Below are 14,156 nucleotides of genomic sequence, written 5' to 3'. Positions count from 1 at the left end.
GTCGATGTCACCAGGACGACTCGTCAAGGTAAGGGGAGATAGATATCTGGCCGGCCACGGGAGTTCACAATTATGGTCTCTCGTCTGCTCAAAAGCAAAAAGGCTAAGTTCCGGGCGCGCCTGCAACGCTATAGCCTTTTTGTTTCTTTGTTAGAGGATAACTGGCCATGTCGAAGACAAAACAAGAACACACAACACCTCCTCCTCTGACCGCCACCAGGTGAGACAAACAAAACCAAGCACAAGCATCTAAAGATCAAAACGGGAGAGCATCCTGTAGCAATACGCCATCGGCATAGTTATCAGGTGGTGAAGTTGGTTTGAAGGAGCCACGGGGTCATGCCGAGTTTGAAAAGCTTGAGCTGGCTAGCTTGGCAGGTCCTCCAAGGACATGGTCCATGTACTGTTTCCATTTGAGCATGTCTTAATTACACAGTTTAGTAACACAACTCACAACTCCCTCCCCCCTCCCCCCTTTGGAATCCACGTCGGGACCCTCCCCGCCCCCCCACCAACACTGGGGCTGTTTGATGAGGACAATATGGCCGGGAACCACGTGATCCCGCTCAGTGGAGCTTTCCATGTGGTCCTTGTACCGGTCTCCATGACCATGTTCATTGAGAGTTATCGGGGCTCGCATCAAATCAATCCCTCCCACGTACATCACTGTTCCTCCAGTTCTACGTAGTATACTTGGGAGTAGCATCTACCTCTGGCGTTCATCTCTACTACTCCGCGTTGGACCGGCAAGGGCATGGGGATCCTAATTTATCCTACCCTCACATAGCCAGATGTGGAGGTTCGCGTTGCCCGAGACTGAGTTGGATTTTCCTGTCGGCCTCTCCGATCTACGCACATGAGGTGGCTCAGTTGAGGTACAGCTTTCGAGCCATCTTCCCAAAAGCATAAGCGAGATCGCTGTTCATTCTGGAGACCAAGACACGGAACTGTTGCCGGGGGGGAGCTTTACCAGTGCCTTTAATAATGAGCCTCAGTGAATCATTTCTTACCACCTGAAAGTATGTATTTTACAGTGGTCCATCGACGACAAAAGACCCAAAGAGACGTGAAGTTGATTGGCGACACATCTCATTGGGCCTTCCGCTTGATCGTAACTGTTCGACGAAATGGCGGAGACCCAGTTCAGAATTCCGGAGCCCAGCGATGTGGTGATTCGAAGGTCTCAAATTCTGTAGTCTTGTGCATAGAATCTGGTACATCGGCCTAACCCAATGGATCAGTGTCAGCCCTACAGTTCTTTAGGAAGAACCCAATAAGATAGATCGCAAAAAAGCCTGGATTTCTAGTTTGGTGGAGTGCAGGGCTGATAAATCTCCTATGCATCCCGGCATGACTGATCAGGTTTGATCAATGTTAGTGCGAGAATTAGGTGGGGTGTGCATCACCTGACGCGTTATGGAAATAAACAGCAGCTTTTTGAGTTCCTGGAACATGCGACTTACTCCATTACAGTATGGTTCAGATACCACTTGCGCTACAAATTGATAGGACGTTTCCGATCATCACCATGCCAAGCTTTTCTTCTCGGCCAGTAGGCGTCCACATATAGGACAACCGCGTATCCACCGGCCATGGAAAGGGGAATCCAGTTGAAAGGCTTCTCTTGGGCCCGCGAAGGACCTGAGCCATTAGCCTGTCTTGTTAACGCCGTCAGCGACCCACAGCTATCACCCAACGGCCCCACGGTGCTCGAAGATAATAAGGGAGATGAGCCTTTCCACGTTGGATACTTTTGGACGCTTGTACTTTGTGGGTCAAATCATCCGAGTCACCCCACTAAATGCTTTGCTGTGGACAGTGGATTAGTTGGAGAGAGCTGCAACGAAATCATCGGTGCTAGTGTGCCCGTCCCGCCCTGTATTGTTTAGGCCACGAGTGACACTAGCATTTCTCCAAGCACATCATGGGCACAGGTCACAACTTCGACAGGGAGGAAACGTACTCTGTAGGATTATTTTCGGCAGATGAAAGCTAGCTAACTCGGTCAAGTGAAAGATTCGTCGAGAGTCGTAGAGCTTGCGAATTCCTCTTTAGTCTCGATCAGTCCTTCAATCCAGTCGGACAAATGTCTCTTGGATTAAAGTGCTGTCATTTCGGTGGGCTGAGGACAAATGTCTCTGGAATGCGTTATGCAACAGTAGATTGCCACAGAGTCAAAGACTCGGCGGATCACCAATCAACACTGAAGGAGTACGTTGTTTTCTGTGCGTGACATGATTTATGGATATCCCTGGAAGCCGATCCTACCTAAATGGCATTCTGGAGGCTTCTGCCATTTAGCTTCATCCAAGTTTGACTGCTGGTGTCCCTCGACATTCTTCAGTCGTATTTATTGAAAGATGGTTTTGGTGAGAGGGTGTTCATAGCATATTCTGCAGTCTCTAACTGTAGATGTTGCCATCCTGATTAGGATATTGGGAGGATGTCTTCAAGCTGATGCAGCAATCACCATCTTCACGTTCGTGCATGATGTTGCATGTGGAGCAAGAAGAACATGATGCTGAGAAGTAACAGGAGGTCTCAAGCAGCCAACCATAGAATCAAATGTTTCATAGTCAAACTCCTACAGGATATTCAAGTCGAACGACATGACAAAGATATGCCATCGAGATCAAGAATGAGGTCCAAAACCCTCTTCAGATACATGTAATAATGTCAAAATTTTATGGGAGAAATTGACAAGGAATCAAAACTGATCACTTTATTTGCCCATATCATCATCATCATCATCACCACATAGCCATATGTACAGGGCCACCTCGAATACGTTACACACACTTTGCTTCAAGCCAAGTAGCAGAGTTTCGACTAGTCACTCCACAGAGTCGTCGAGGGAAATCGCCCCACGGAGTTATTATGCCATCTTCTTCTTCTTCTTTTCTGGTTCTTTTCTGGAGACGCGACGATGATCACAGGATGCTGCAAGAATTTGGATTCTCTTCGGCGCTGTGCATGTAGTAGTAGGTGGTCATGTGAGGGTTGTAGGCCTTGTATGCTCTCACCATGTCCGCTATCATTTGGTCGTGGGGCTCCTTCTTCTCCTCCTTCTTGGGCTCCTCTTTCTTCTCTTCCTTTTCTTCCTTCTTCTCCTCTTTCTTGGGTTCCTCTTTCTTCTCCTCCGCCTTCTTGGGTTCCTCCTTCTTGGGCTCCTCCTTGGCTTCCTCCTTCTTGGGTTCCTCCTTCTTAGGCTCCTCCTTCTTAGGCTCCTCCTTCTTCTCCTCCTTCGCAGGTCCAACTGAGACTAAGTTGGTGTGCCAGAATTTTCTCAATTTGCTCACGACGCTCACGGGATCGACGGAACCGATCACCGTCATCTTCTTCTCTTTCATATCCATCGCAATGGAATCGATCCCTGTTCGATACAGTATGATGCGAAGCAGTCATTCTAGCTTCTGTACTGAATGGACTCTGTTTTATCTAGTGAATTCTGATATCTAAATTAATGGAAATTGACTTACAAGAAACAAAGAATACGCTACGAGAGCGAAAAGGTGGAGCATACGATACCTTGAAGGGTAGAGACAGTCTTCATGGCCTTCTGCTTTTCCTTATCATCATGCAAGTCCAATTTCAACACAATTTTCTACAAGTCATACCGATGAATGAATGGATGATCACATTAGAGGCTTAAACTCTGTCGCCTACTCATAGACTTGGAAGAGATGTAACCAAACAAAACTCTTCAGAGATTGAACCATCAGAATTAAAGATCTCTAGTGACGAAGATAGAGATGAAAGCTTTTCTCTCTCAAAAGAAGAGAGAAAATGAAAAGTTCCATCAGAATCATTCTACAAGAATAAACGGGACGATTCCTCTTCACAACATCAGAAGATCTACGAGAGGCCCCAAGAATACGATGGCGGAATCCAATAAAAATTAGCGAGCCATCATCAGGACAGGAGGAAGGAATCCAAAATGCATAAAAAATAATACATCTCACCTTCATCCCTTGAAGCAGCCACAAACTGCAGATGCGAATGACCAAGAGAAGGAGAGGCAGAGAGGGGTGGAGGTATTTGTTTGGAGAAGAAGAAAAGTGATCCAAGGAAGGGAAGGGAAAGGCGGCAGAGGAAACGGTGATGGGGATCCAAGTAGGCAGGTCTCCTACGCAAAATGGAGCGACACGAACGGGAGAATTATAGGGGGGGCGACTGTATTTTGCGTGGTGTGGAGCGAGAAAAAGGTACCTCCTTGTCACCTCATTCGTCATCCTATTCTGCAAGGTTGGTGGACGATGGCATGGTCTGGATCGTTCTCTTGCTAAGCCTTCTTATTCTCTCCTTCTCTCTCATTCGTCATGCATCTCTTCAATTATCACTCCATCCTTAGCTTGACACGGTTCTACAGAGGGCATATCGCCAGAAAGCTTTAGCAGCATACTTGTACTTTATACGCCTTGAAGGCTCGGAAGTGGCTTCGTTGGGTAAGCCCGAATGGGACTTTCTATTGGGATGCCACAGTGTCGGAACGGAATAGGGTATAGAGCGAAAGAAGTTTCGTCCCAAACCAGGAAAGGTCGAGCATTTCACCGGCACTCGAAGCGAGATGGTCTCCCACGTCTTGCTGAAGCACTATACCGGAGAGAGAGAGAGAGGCAGGCATTGCCTAAAACGCAATCACAGGAGTGTATTATTTGTTGTAGGAGGACAACAAAATAGGACATGGAGATGAGGCAGAAAGACAAGAACACAAAGCAATTGCACACTGAACGGTCAGAATTTTACACCCTTAAAAGCTTTGGTGAAGCTGACGGATGTAAAACAAGAATCCTTCAGTCTAAAAAGAGAGACGCAGACTGCCTTAAGCCTAATTCATCAGCATCAACATACATGGCTTTGCTTTTCTTGAATCAAATGGATTTGGAACGAAGAGTTTCTTTGACTCTCAACAAACATGGATATGCAGGAAGTGGTATATTAATCTATACGCATGATCGGACAATGGATGGATATGAATTAAGTATAGGAAGAACTCTTCCGAGTGGCAATCGACAGAGTAATTGATCCAATGTGCTGCACTGTCATCAAGATCTGATGCGGGGACATCGACGGCAAGTTTCATTAAAGCGAGAGTGAGTTCCGTCATTGAAGCCTTCAGCTGGCTCACATATGTGCAGTGGGGGTGGGGGTGGCAAGCCACCGTCACAGGCCGGAGATCGACTTGTATGGTACGTGATAACTTGGATCCCACTTCTTTTACCTTCACCACCTGCTAAGAAGAAGAAGAAGAAGAAGAAAAGAAGAAGGCATGTTAAAGGAGGTTTGACCATATGGAGACCGTCGGAATCCTACAGACGGCCTCCATGTGCAGGACACCTAAGTCATGACTGTGGATGATGTTGGCATATTCCAATAGTAACTCTGACTTGTTGGGAGGTGACTGTAAGTCAAATAGTTGCGATGATAGATTCTGCGTGAATCATACGTTAGATTTCTTCGACTATAAATTTTTTCTCCTAATCTATATAAATAGGAAAGAGACATATTAATATATTTAAGTTTCTTTACTTCTTCAATAAAGTTTCTTCAATAATTATTTTTATCTTTTATTATTTTAATATCAGAGTGAGAAAATTATTTTTATCTTTTATTATTTTGATATCAGAGTGAGAAAAATGAAGCATTGCTCTTGCCTTCGGCCAACCCCTTGTCTTCGGCCAACGACCAACGTCGCTGTAGCCAAATTCCTAAGAGGCTCTATCCTTTATTCTGTTGAGAGAAATTCTTCCTCCTAATTGGAGAGGAATATGTTAATGTATTTAAGCTTCTTCACTAAAACTTCTTTAATAAAGTTTATTCAATAATTATATTTATCTTTCTATGTATATATTATCATCAAATTAATGGTTCAATTATCTCATTAAATTAGATCATGATAAATAGTATCAAAGTTTGGACATATAACGAAGGATTTAGTAAGAAAAAATTATTCATAAATGATGCTAAAAGCGAAAGAAAAAAAAATCATTTTTATAGCACAGAAGTAAAACGAAGAATAACAAAGTAGGCATAAATTATAGGAAGCCTCAAGCAGACTAGTTTTACAGCACAAAAGAGCTTCTTCATCTTTTACCCAAAAGTTGGAACAGTAGGCCTACACATTTTCTTCTCTCGGTCCTGCCATGGCCTCCTCATTCCTCAGTTCGGTGGACGTCCGGTCACCATTCTCCCTCTGATAGCGTATGATCTAAGCCACACACAGCTTTTAAAGCATCTGGACAAGGTGGGAAAAAGTGATTTCCACTTTTGCTCGGAGTGCGTGCAGAGAGATTCAAGAGCGAATGCAAAGGCAGCTAAAATTCAAAGGTAATATTAGATAATAGTGTCCTTATAAATGCCTATTTGCTCCTCTGCCAAAGGATGCCACAGAATCAAATGACATCCTACTAAACTTTGGGCCCTTCAGGCCACCTTATCAAATACTAAGCTTACCAAAAGCCATACGCGACGCATTGGTTAGTAGCTATCCTGCAAGAAGATCCAACTGCACATAAAAATGGTTAGTAGCTGCTACTGGTAATTTTTAAGTTGGTCCTGCCGTATTAAAATTCGGATAATCATTTTGGAGTGTTCTCTTCCAAAATATTAAAATTTCATTCAATTATGTAGATAATATAGTTCAAAATAAAACCCTTGTCTATTAAGTTAAAGTATATTTTGAAAGATCATAAATTAATATTTTATATTTTAAATAAGATTAGATAAAATTTTAGGAATATGAAATTCTTAGTTTAAAATATATTTTAAAAGATTTCAAATATGATTAGACAGAGTTGTATATATATATATATATATATATATATATATATATATATATATATATATATATATATATATATATATATATATATATATATATATATATATATATATATATATATAGACCAATTATATTTTATATCTACAAATATGTTATAATATATATATAGACCAATTAAAAAAAGCCTCAAGTATTCAAGTTTAAGAGTCGTGTTCCAGATCTATAAATAATTTTCTTTTTGAAAAGTTTTTTTCATCTTGGTTTTTTCTTTTTCTATTTAGTTTGATCTTGGGCTAGTAGTATTTGAGAAAGGATCGTAACTCCATGTGATCCTCCCTTTCTTCATATGGTATAAGAGTCACAACAGTGATAATCTGTATTTTCAAGATCTTCTTAGTGAAGAAGATAATCTTTTTTCGACTATGAAATATTATAGTAAAGTTGATGGATTTAGTATTGAACTTCTCAATCAATCTAACAATAAGATCTAGAAGATTTGTTTGGAGTCTTATCTTATAGGAGAAGATCTATGAGATATGATTGGTGATAATACAACAACAGCACAATATGCTGTAGATGAAGATGTCATGAAAAGATGAAGGATTTTAAATGCAAAAGTTGAATTTGTATTAAAAAGATTTATTTCTCATGATATCTTTGAAGATATTATTGATTGCAAATCAACTTTAGATATTTAGATCACTCTTAATACATTGCTTAACAAAAAGAATATGGCTCGACTAAGTATTTTGATAATGATTTGATAAATAGGTGATCTCTTAGTTTCTTAATTTTTTTTAAGATTAAAAATTTATGTTAAGAGATATCACTCTTAGATCCAAATGAACCTATTTCTGATGCTTGAATGAAATGCTATATTATTCGTGGTTCTTGAAAAGAATATATTCCTTATGGTATATCATTTCAAGGATGCGTTCAACGGCCATTCTTAGTAGAGTTACGAAATCTTCTTGATTCTCAAGAATCCCTAGCTCGTCAAATGATAGGATTTTCTACTTTAGGGGGAGATGACGATGCTCGTTTTACAAATAAAAAAAGAGTAATGATGAAGATAAAGAGAAAAATGATGATGCTAATAACAAGTAAGAGTCTTATTCGAATAATAGTGTAAATCAAAAGAAGATCAAGTGTTATAAATGTAGCAAGTTAGGCCATATTAAGAACAACTATCATGTGAAGATTAAAGAAGAAAATATTATAAATAAAAAAGATTGTTTTAATGCTACTGATGAAGATTGGGGCAAATGTTTTATGATTGAAACTACTAAGGCCATGATATCTATCAATTTTGAAAATGACTAAATTGTTGATTTAGGACGTGATTATCATCCCATTATTGATGTATCAAATTCACCAATCTTTATCGATATGAAGATAATGATGTAATTATCATGATAGATAATACTGTTCATCAAGTAAAAAAGGAAGATACAATCATAATATCGTATAAAGACAATGATCCTATTATATTAAAGAGTGTATATCATGTTCTCTTCTATGTTACAAATGCAATTAATATTGAAAATTATGTTCCTTTTTGTCCTAATAAAATCAAGTTTCTTTATAATATAAAAGAATTAAATATCAATCACAATAATGAAAGTAATACATGTGCAAAACCTGTGGTTGAGATTCCTTTGTTATCTAATACTCTTATGGATTTTGGCTCATCTCCTTCCTCATCTATATCTATTCCTATTATTTCTTCGTTATCAATGATAGAGCAAAGCAATAGGCAGAGTAATGATGTTCGTGAAGAGAAAAATCCAACACTGAGAAGATAAAAAAAAATAATTATCAAACCAACACATATAATGTAAACATATGTCACTATTTCTTTTTTTGAATCAATTGATGATTTTGAGTCTACTTGTTTTGATGAAGCCATAGGTGTTAAAGCTAAGGAGATTCCGAAAAAATTTTAAATTGATGGCATACATGATTCCACTTTTGCTCATGGATCGCCTAAAGATAGTTTTAGGCCTTTGCTAGATGAAAGATTCAGATCATTTCCGGTTGGTTTCCATGAGGAATTTAATACCATTTTTAATTTGCACAAGTCTATTCTTGAATTTGATCATTGTATGGATGTTGTGCTTTCTATACGAAGTCCAGTTAGAGATTTTAGTGGTCTTACATCTAAGAAGCTTAGATCAGGATCTTAGTCTAAAGGTATTTCAGATGGTTCTAGAAGTTATTGAACGGAGCAACTTGATTCAGGTAGATTTTCGGATAGTATAAAAAAGGATCCGTATTAGTAAAATTCACATATACCTTAGAGAACACTTTTGTCAAGATCATATTTTTACATATAATCCTGGTGGCAGTTATGGGCATGACCTTCCAATTAAACTAGAACTTATCTCTAAAAATATACTTTTAACTGGGATTGTGAAGAAGTTAAAATATAGTTTGAAAGATCATAAATTAATATTTCATATTTTAAATAAGATTACATAGAGTTTTATAGATAAGATATTCTTAGTTTAAAATATGTTTTAGAAGATTTCAAATAAGATTAGATAAGATTAAAGTCTCTTATATTTTATATCTATAAATAGGTGGTACGTATATGTATATCAATTAAAAAAAGCCTCAAGTTTTCAAGTCTAAATCTAAGAATCATTTAAGATCCGTAAGTATTTTTTTTTTAGAAGTTCAATAAAATTTTTCTTTGTGTCTTGATTTCTCTTTTTTTTATTTGATTTGATTTTAGACTAATAGTTCCTTTTTACTACTAATTGAAAAAAGATTACACTTGCATCCTTTCTTTCTTCCTTCGCACAACGATAGTTCCATCACATTACTTCATTAATTTCTTGATTCAAAATACCTAAACTAAGTTAATAATAATAGACTAATCTAAGATTATAAATTTATTCAATTTGTTTTTTTTACTCTCCATGTAACATAGGACTAAACTATAATATGTAAGGCTCTTTTCACGAAGAGATTGTCCCTCGCTAATGATATCTGAATCAACCAGATTAACTTCGATCATGTCTTCGGGCTCCTCGATCTGTGTAGAGCTTTGATCAAGATGAATAATTTTTTGCCGGTAATCATTGCTGCTGTCAGGATCGCCACCACCAACAGTCACACCCACAGTTGCAATATTGCCAACCCACAGAGCTCATCACCATGATGAGTTTCAATCCAAGATGTGACAACTCCAAGTCGTGGGGACGCATGCATAATATTAATTAGATCCCCACAAAACTAAACTTGGATTCTCATGCATCGATACAAGTGTGTCTTTTCCAACGTTGCAAGTCACCCCTTCATCCTCTCATAATAATTTAAACTTCTCTCCTTCTCACTTCAATTCATTTGATCCTCATCTTCTCCTTCCTGTACTTTGATTGCTTGCGACTGCCCCCAGTCTCATCATATTGATTTATGCTATGTCTGGTGTCGAATCAACACCTTCCCATATCATATATAACGTGTTCCATCAAACTTCCTAAAACAAGCAACAAAGAAGCGGCTGGTCTCTCGAGTCACTACACATCATTTATTTTGTTTCCATCATATCTTTGATCATTGTGTGAGGACATAATCTATCACATAAACCCAACCGCCGGCCTATATAAGCCTTTAGTTCTCTGTAGATTCATTTAAAAGTTGGTTCATAAGACCTATTATGGAGTCGACCAAAGAACAAAACTATATGGATCAAAATCTAAGTTAGATTTTGTCTCGAGGATCCCAATCCTAGTAATTTATTTCATTCAAATGATTTAATGAGAACGTATTCACAAAAGTAATCGTCCCAACAATTGGCGGAGGTGGATTACATCACAGGCAAACACATCGATTTCATATCTTGTTCTGTTCTCCGACATCCCAAATGGTATGTCCAAATAGACATCCAATATATCACTAAAAATACGGAATACCTGTATTTTTCTCTGCTTTGGCTTCTTCTTCCTCCCCCTATACGTCAGCCATCTTCGATGGTTGGGACATGCCCATCAGCTTGATCATACCTTAGCTGTCAGGCACTCGAAGAACTCCTCCACAGTTGATCTTTTTGTCTGCGCTCAACGCTGACCTCCTCCCCTTCTCACACACAACAAAAGTCTCCCTGCATGCAAAGTTCCATGAGCTTAGCTGCGTGTGCATGTACTGATCCTTGCAGGCCAATCTATATCGACGTTACACTCTGACGAGGGGACCGACCATCTGCTTCTAGTTGGAGGCGGATATACTGGGTGGTGATTTCGTCTTCAGAACACCTTGAAGAGAAGAGAAGAGAAGAGAAAGAGAAGATGAGTACAAACGTGCAGAAGAGGAGAAGTGGCTCGTTTCTGTCACTTGCCTGCGGCTGTACTGACTCCAAATCGGTTTCGGTGCCTGGTAGTTCGGGCGGCAAGTCGACGTTGACGCCGCCACAGGTGCCCAGGGTCGGGGATTTCTCTTCTGCGGATACCCTCACCCTGACATCCGAAACCTCCTCCTCCTACGAGGAGGATGATGCGGAGGTGAAGACGGAAAGCTCGGCAAGCACGCCCAGCTTCCCCGAGCTTCTACGCCAGCTCAACGAGCTGGAGCAGAGCGTGTTGGCTTGGGGGAGCCACGCTTCTTCGAGCGTCTACGGCGGAAAGGAAGAGAAGAGGGTGAACTGTCGTAGCAGCAGCCAAGGAGGGAGAAGGGCGGAGGACGGCGTCGTGGTGGTGAAAGAGACGGAGAATCCTCTCGGTGAGTTTCGGCGGTCGATGCTGCATATGATCGTCGAGGAGGAAATCGTGGACGGTGCAGGGTTGAGGGAGCTGCTCCGCCGGTTCCTTGCCCTCAACTCTCCGCGACACCACGGCACCATTCTCCGCGCGTTCGCTGATGTATGGCAATATGTGTTCTCCGGCTACGAGCAAACACCCGATCTTCTCCGCCGTGGCTATTCCAGTCTTCGAACTCGCCGCCGCTTCTGAGACGCAGACGCAGAGCACCAGCTAAATGTCGTATCTGCAAAATTCTCCTTCCCTAAATTTGTTCTTCAAAGAACGAATTAAAACCTCACAATTTATGCCCAACACCTCACTGTTTCAGTCCTCATTCCTCTTCTTTATCCTGAAATCTCATTCGTTTTGGTATTGAGCACACAACTATCAGCATTTTGAACACGCCAACTCCACAAGTAATCCAAAGATTTGATTTGCATTGATCATATAAGTAATTCTACAGAGTCATAGATAAGTTCGCAAGGCCTTCGCTATCCATTCATCGTCATGCTTATATTTTGGCCGACATAACAACCATAGAAGAAGGTCATTTAGAGTGTTGCATGAACAGAGTAGCAACAGTAAACATGGATTACAGTCGAGAAAATTCTATTGTAGCTCGAGGCATCAGATCATTTGCTTTCGTCTTCTTCGTCCTTCCACAGCTCAGGCCAATTCTTCCGAGCTTGCTCCCACCCAAGGAGGCTTCCTTCCTTGTTTGGATCCCAGCTAGTGGATAGCGTCCCATAAGCAATCCCCAAGGCGGACGTCCCGAAGGAGAGCAGGATGGTCAGCAATGGCAGCCATCCCGGTACTTCCCATAGCTGGCTTTTCTTAAGAAAGCTTTCGAGATACAGCACTCCGATGCCGGACGCCATTGGAGCCCCCACAGAGAACAGTATGCGTCGTATCATCCTATCGAACACGACTTGTGGAATCTCGTCGTCCCCTTCTTCGCTGCGGTACACGCCGTCATCTTCTTCTGGCCTGGCCTTCCTATCTGAGACAGACACACCAAAGCCTCTCCCTTGGGCTTGCAGCCGTGCTGCTCTTCTTTTTGAAGATCTCAGTGCATGGAGAAGATTAGTGTGGTGTACGAGGTTTGAGCTGCTTCTGATCCATGGGAAAGCTCTTTCAGCAAGGGGAGGTGAGGGTAATCCTACTTGATGCAGGAGAGTTTCCATCGTCCACCTAAAGAACAGCACACTTTTTGGCTAGTCTTTGATGCATCATCGACAACCTTATCTTCGGAAACCAATGGTACAGCCTTATCCTCACTAGATATATTTTTGTTTCTTTTATCTTCGTTGATTCTGTGGAATTTTTTTGTCCTTGTGCTATGAAATATCAAAGGTGGTGGAGTTGATCCTCATGTTTGCTTATATGTGAGCCAACATGATCTTGTGAGGTTCTGTGACAATCTTCTTTGTAAGATGATCTTCTTATGCCAATTAAAATACGAGCAGAGGCTTGTGCTTTGTGAAATTAAAAAGAATTTAAAAAATAAAAAGAATTTCTAAAATTAAAAGGAATAAGCCTATGTTGGTCTAATGCAAAGGTATTATCTAAATTTTAGAATATTTTGACAAGTGCTGCTATATGATGCACTATTTTTGAATCTTGGCTAAAATTAGTACATCATATATAAGAAAATATTTTTTGAGGGTAAAATTTTTATTAGGTATTTATGATCTAACTAAAAGATTAAATATTAAAAAATATTACATGAGTACATGAATTTTTTGTGAAAATTTCAGAAAGATAGAAAAAAAAGACACATTGTGTAGGAACTAAATAATTCAGAAAAATATCAAAAAAATCTCTAAAATAAAAAAAAACATTGAAATATGTCCATTTGGATGGATCTAATGGAAAAGTATCTGTAAAATTTTAAAGTATTTTGATAACTGTTTTTGGATTTTGACCAAAAACAGTGCATCAAATATAAGGAAATATTTCTTGAGAGCCAAATTTGTATTAAGTGCTCAGGACCTAATTAGAAGCTTAAATGTAAAAAGAATTTGCATGAGTGCATAAATTTTTATGGATATTTGAATGTTGAGGAAAAATAAAAAATGATAAACTGTGTAAGAGGTGAATAATTCTGAAAAATACTGAAAAAATTATAAGATAAAAAACATTGAAATATATTCATATGGATCCAATATAAAAGTATCCTCAAAATTTTATAGTATCTTCATAAGTCCTATTATGTGATGCACTATTTTTGGATTTTGGTAAAAAATAATGCATCACATATAAGGAAATAATTTTTGAAGACTAAATTTTTACCAGGTGTTTATGACATAATTAGAAGTTCAAATGTTAAAAAATATTACATGAATGTATGATATTTTACTTTAAATGAAAAAAAAGTGTATTACCCATTTTACTATTACAAATAGAAAATGACATACTCAAATGGCCAAAACTTGAATCATCTATACAATTTTAAAATATCAAAAAAAATTAAAGAGTCATATTCTCTATAAAATTGAACATGTATACTGACATTTTATATTACACAGAATCATATATTTGAAATTAGACATTGAATCATAGTTCTCTTTTCCCAAATCTTCTTATAGATAACCAAAAAAGATATTGATGCTTTATTTTTATTATTATATAAC

General features: G+C 39.2%; 3 protein-coding genes across 4 annotated transcripts; 1 reads left to right on the top strand and 2 right to left on the bottom strand.

Moving 5' to 3' along the window:
* Positions 1–2,696: 2,696 nt before the first annotated feature.
* Positions 2,697–4,269, bottom strand: LOC103970274 (heavy metal-associated isoprenylated plant protein 39). Of its 2 annotated transcripts, none has more exons than XM_065174828.1 (3): positions 3,963–4,269; positions 3,529–3,568; positions 2,697–3,373 (listed from the first exon to the last, which is right to left on the bottom strand). In XM_065174828.1, exons 1-3 carry the CDS (start codon positions 4,230–4,232, stop codon positions 2,931–2,933), a joined length of 753 nt encoding a protein of 250 aa, XP_065030900.1. In that variant the 5' UTR covers positions 4,233–4,269; the 3' UTR covers positions 2,697–2,930. The 2 variants fall into 2 exon arrangements, with proteins under 2 accessions (XP_065030900.1, XP_009382266.2); XM_009383991.3 differs by having other exon boundaries at positions 3,529–3,604; positions 3,963–4,264.
* Positions 4,270–10,853: 6,584 nt separating this feature from the next.
* Positions 10,854–11,889, top strand: LOC135653187 (transcription repressor OFP8-like). Its single transcript, XM_065174830.1, has one exon. The coding sequence runs from the start codon at positions 11,074–11,076 to the stop codon at positions 11,731–11,733; it is 660 nt and encodes a 219-aa protein (XP_065030902.1). The 5' UTR covers positions 10,854–11,073; the 3' UTR covers positions 11,734–11,889.
* Positions 11,890–11,940: 51 nt separating this feature from the next.
* On the bottom strand, positions 11,941–12,785 carry LOC103970276 (uncharacterized protein PAM68-like). The gene has a single exon (XM_009383993.3). The coding sequence runs from the start codon at positions 12,705–12,707 to the stop codon at positions 12,156–12,158; it is 552 nt and encodes a 183-aa protein (XP_009382268.2). The 5' UTR covers positions 12,708–12,785; the 3' UTR covers positions 11,941–12,155.
* Between the last annotated feature and the right edge of the window lie 1,371 nt (positions 12,786–14,156).

The sequence above is a fragment of the Musa acuminata genome, chromosome BXJ3-11 (assembly GCF_036884655.1).
Source record: "Musa acuminata AAA Group cultivar baxijiao chromosome BXJ3-11, Cavendish_Baxijiao_AAA, whole genome shotgun sequence".
Classification (NCBI taxonomy): Eukaryota; Viridiplantae; Streptophyta; class Magnoliopsida; order Zingiberales; family Musaceae; genus Musa; species Musa acuminata.
Note: the sequence above shows the minus strand (reverse complement) of the source record. Positions and strands in the feature narration are given on the sequence as shown.

Coding starts and splice junctions, on each gene's coding strand:
- LOC103970274 (XM_009383991.3), bottom strand. CDS start 4,232: ATGACGAATGAGGTGACAAGGAGGTACCTTTTTCTCGCTCCACACCAC. Junction 3,605..3,962: donor GGCTGCTTCAAGGGATGAAG/GTGAGATGTATT, acceptor TATGACTTGTAG/AAAATTGTGTTGAAATTGGA. Junction 3,374..3,528: donor GACTGTCTCTACCCTTCAAG/GTATCGTATGCT, acceptor TGTATCGAACAG/GGATCGATTCCATTGCGATG.
- LOC135653187 (XM_065174830.1), top strand. CDS start 11,074: ATGAGTACAAACGTGCAGAAGAGGAGAAGTGGCTCGTTTCTGTCACTT.
- LOC103970276 (XM_009383993.3), bottom strand. CDS start 12,707: ATGGAAACTCTCCTGCATCAAGTAGGATTACCCTCACCTCCCCTTGCT.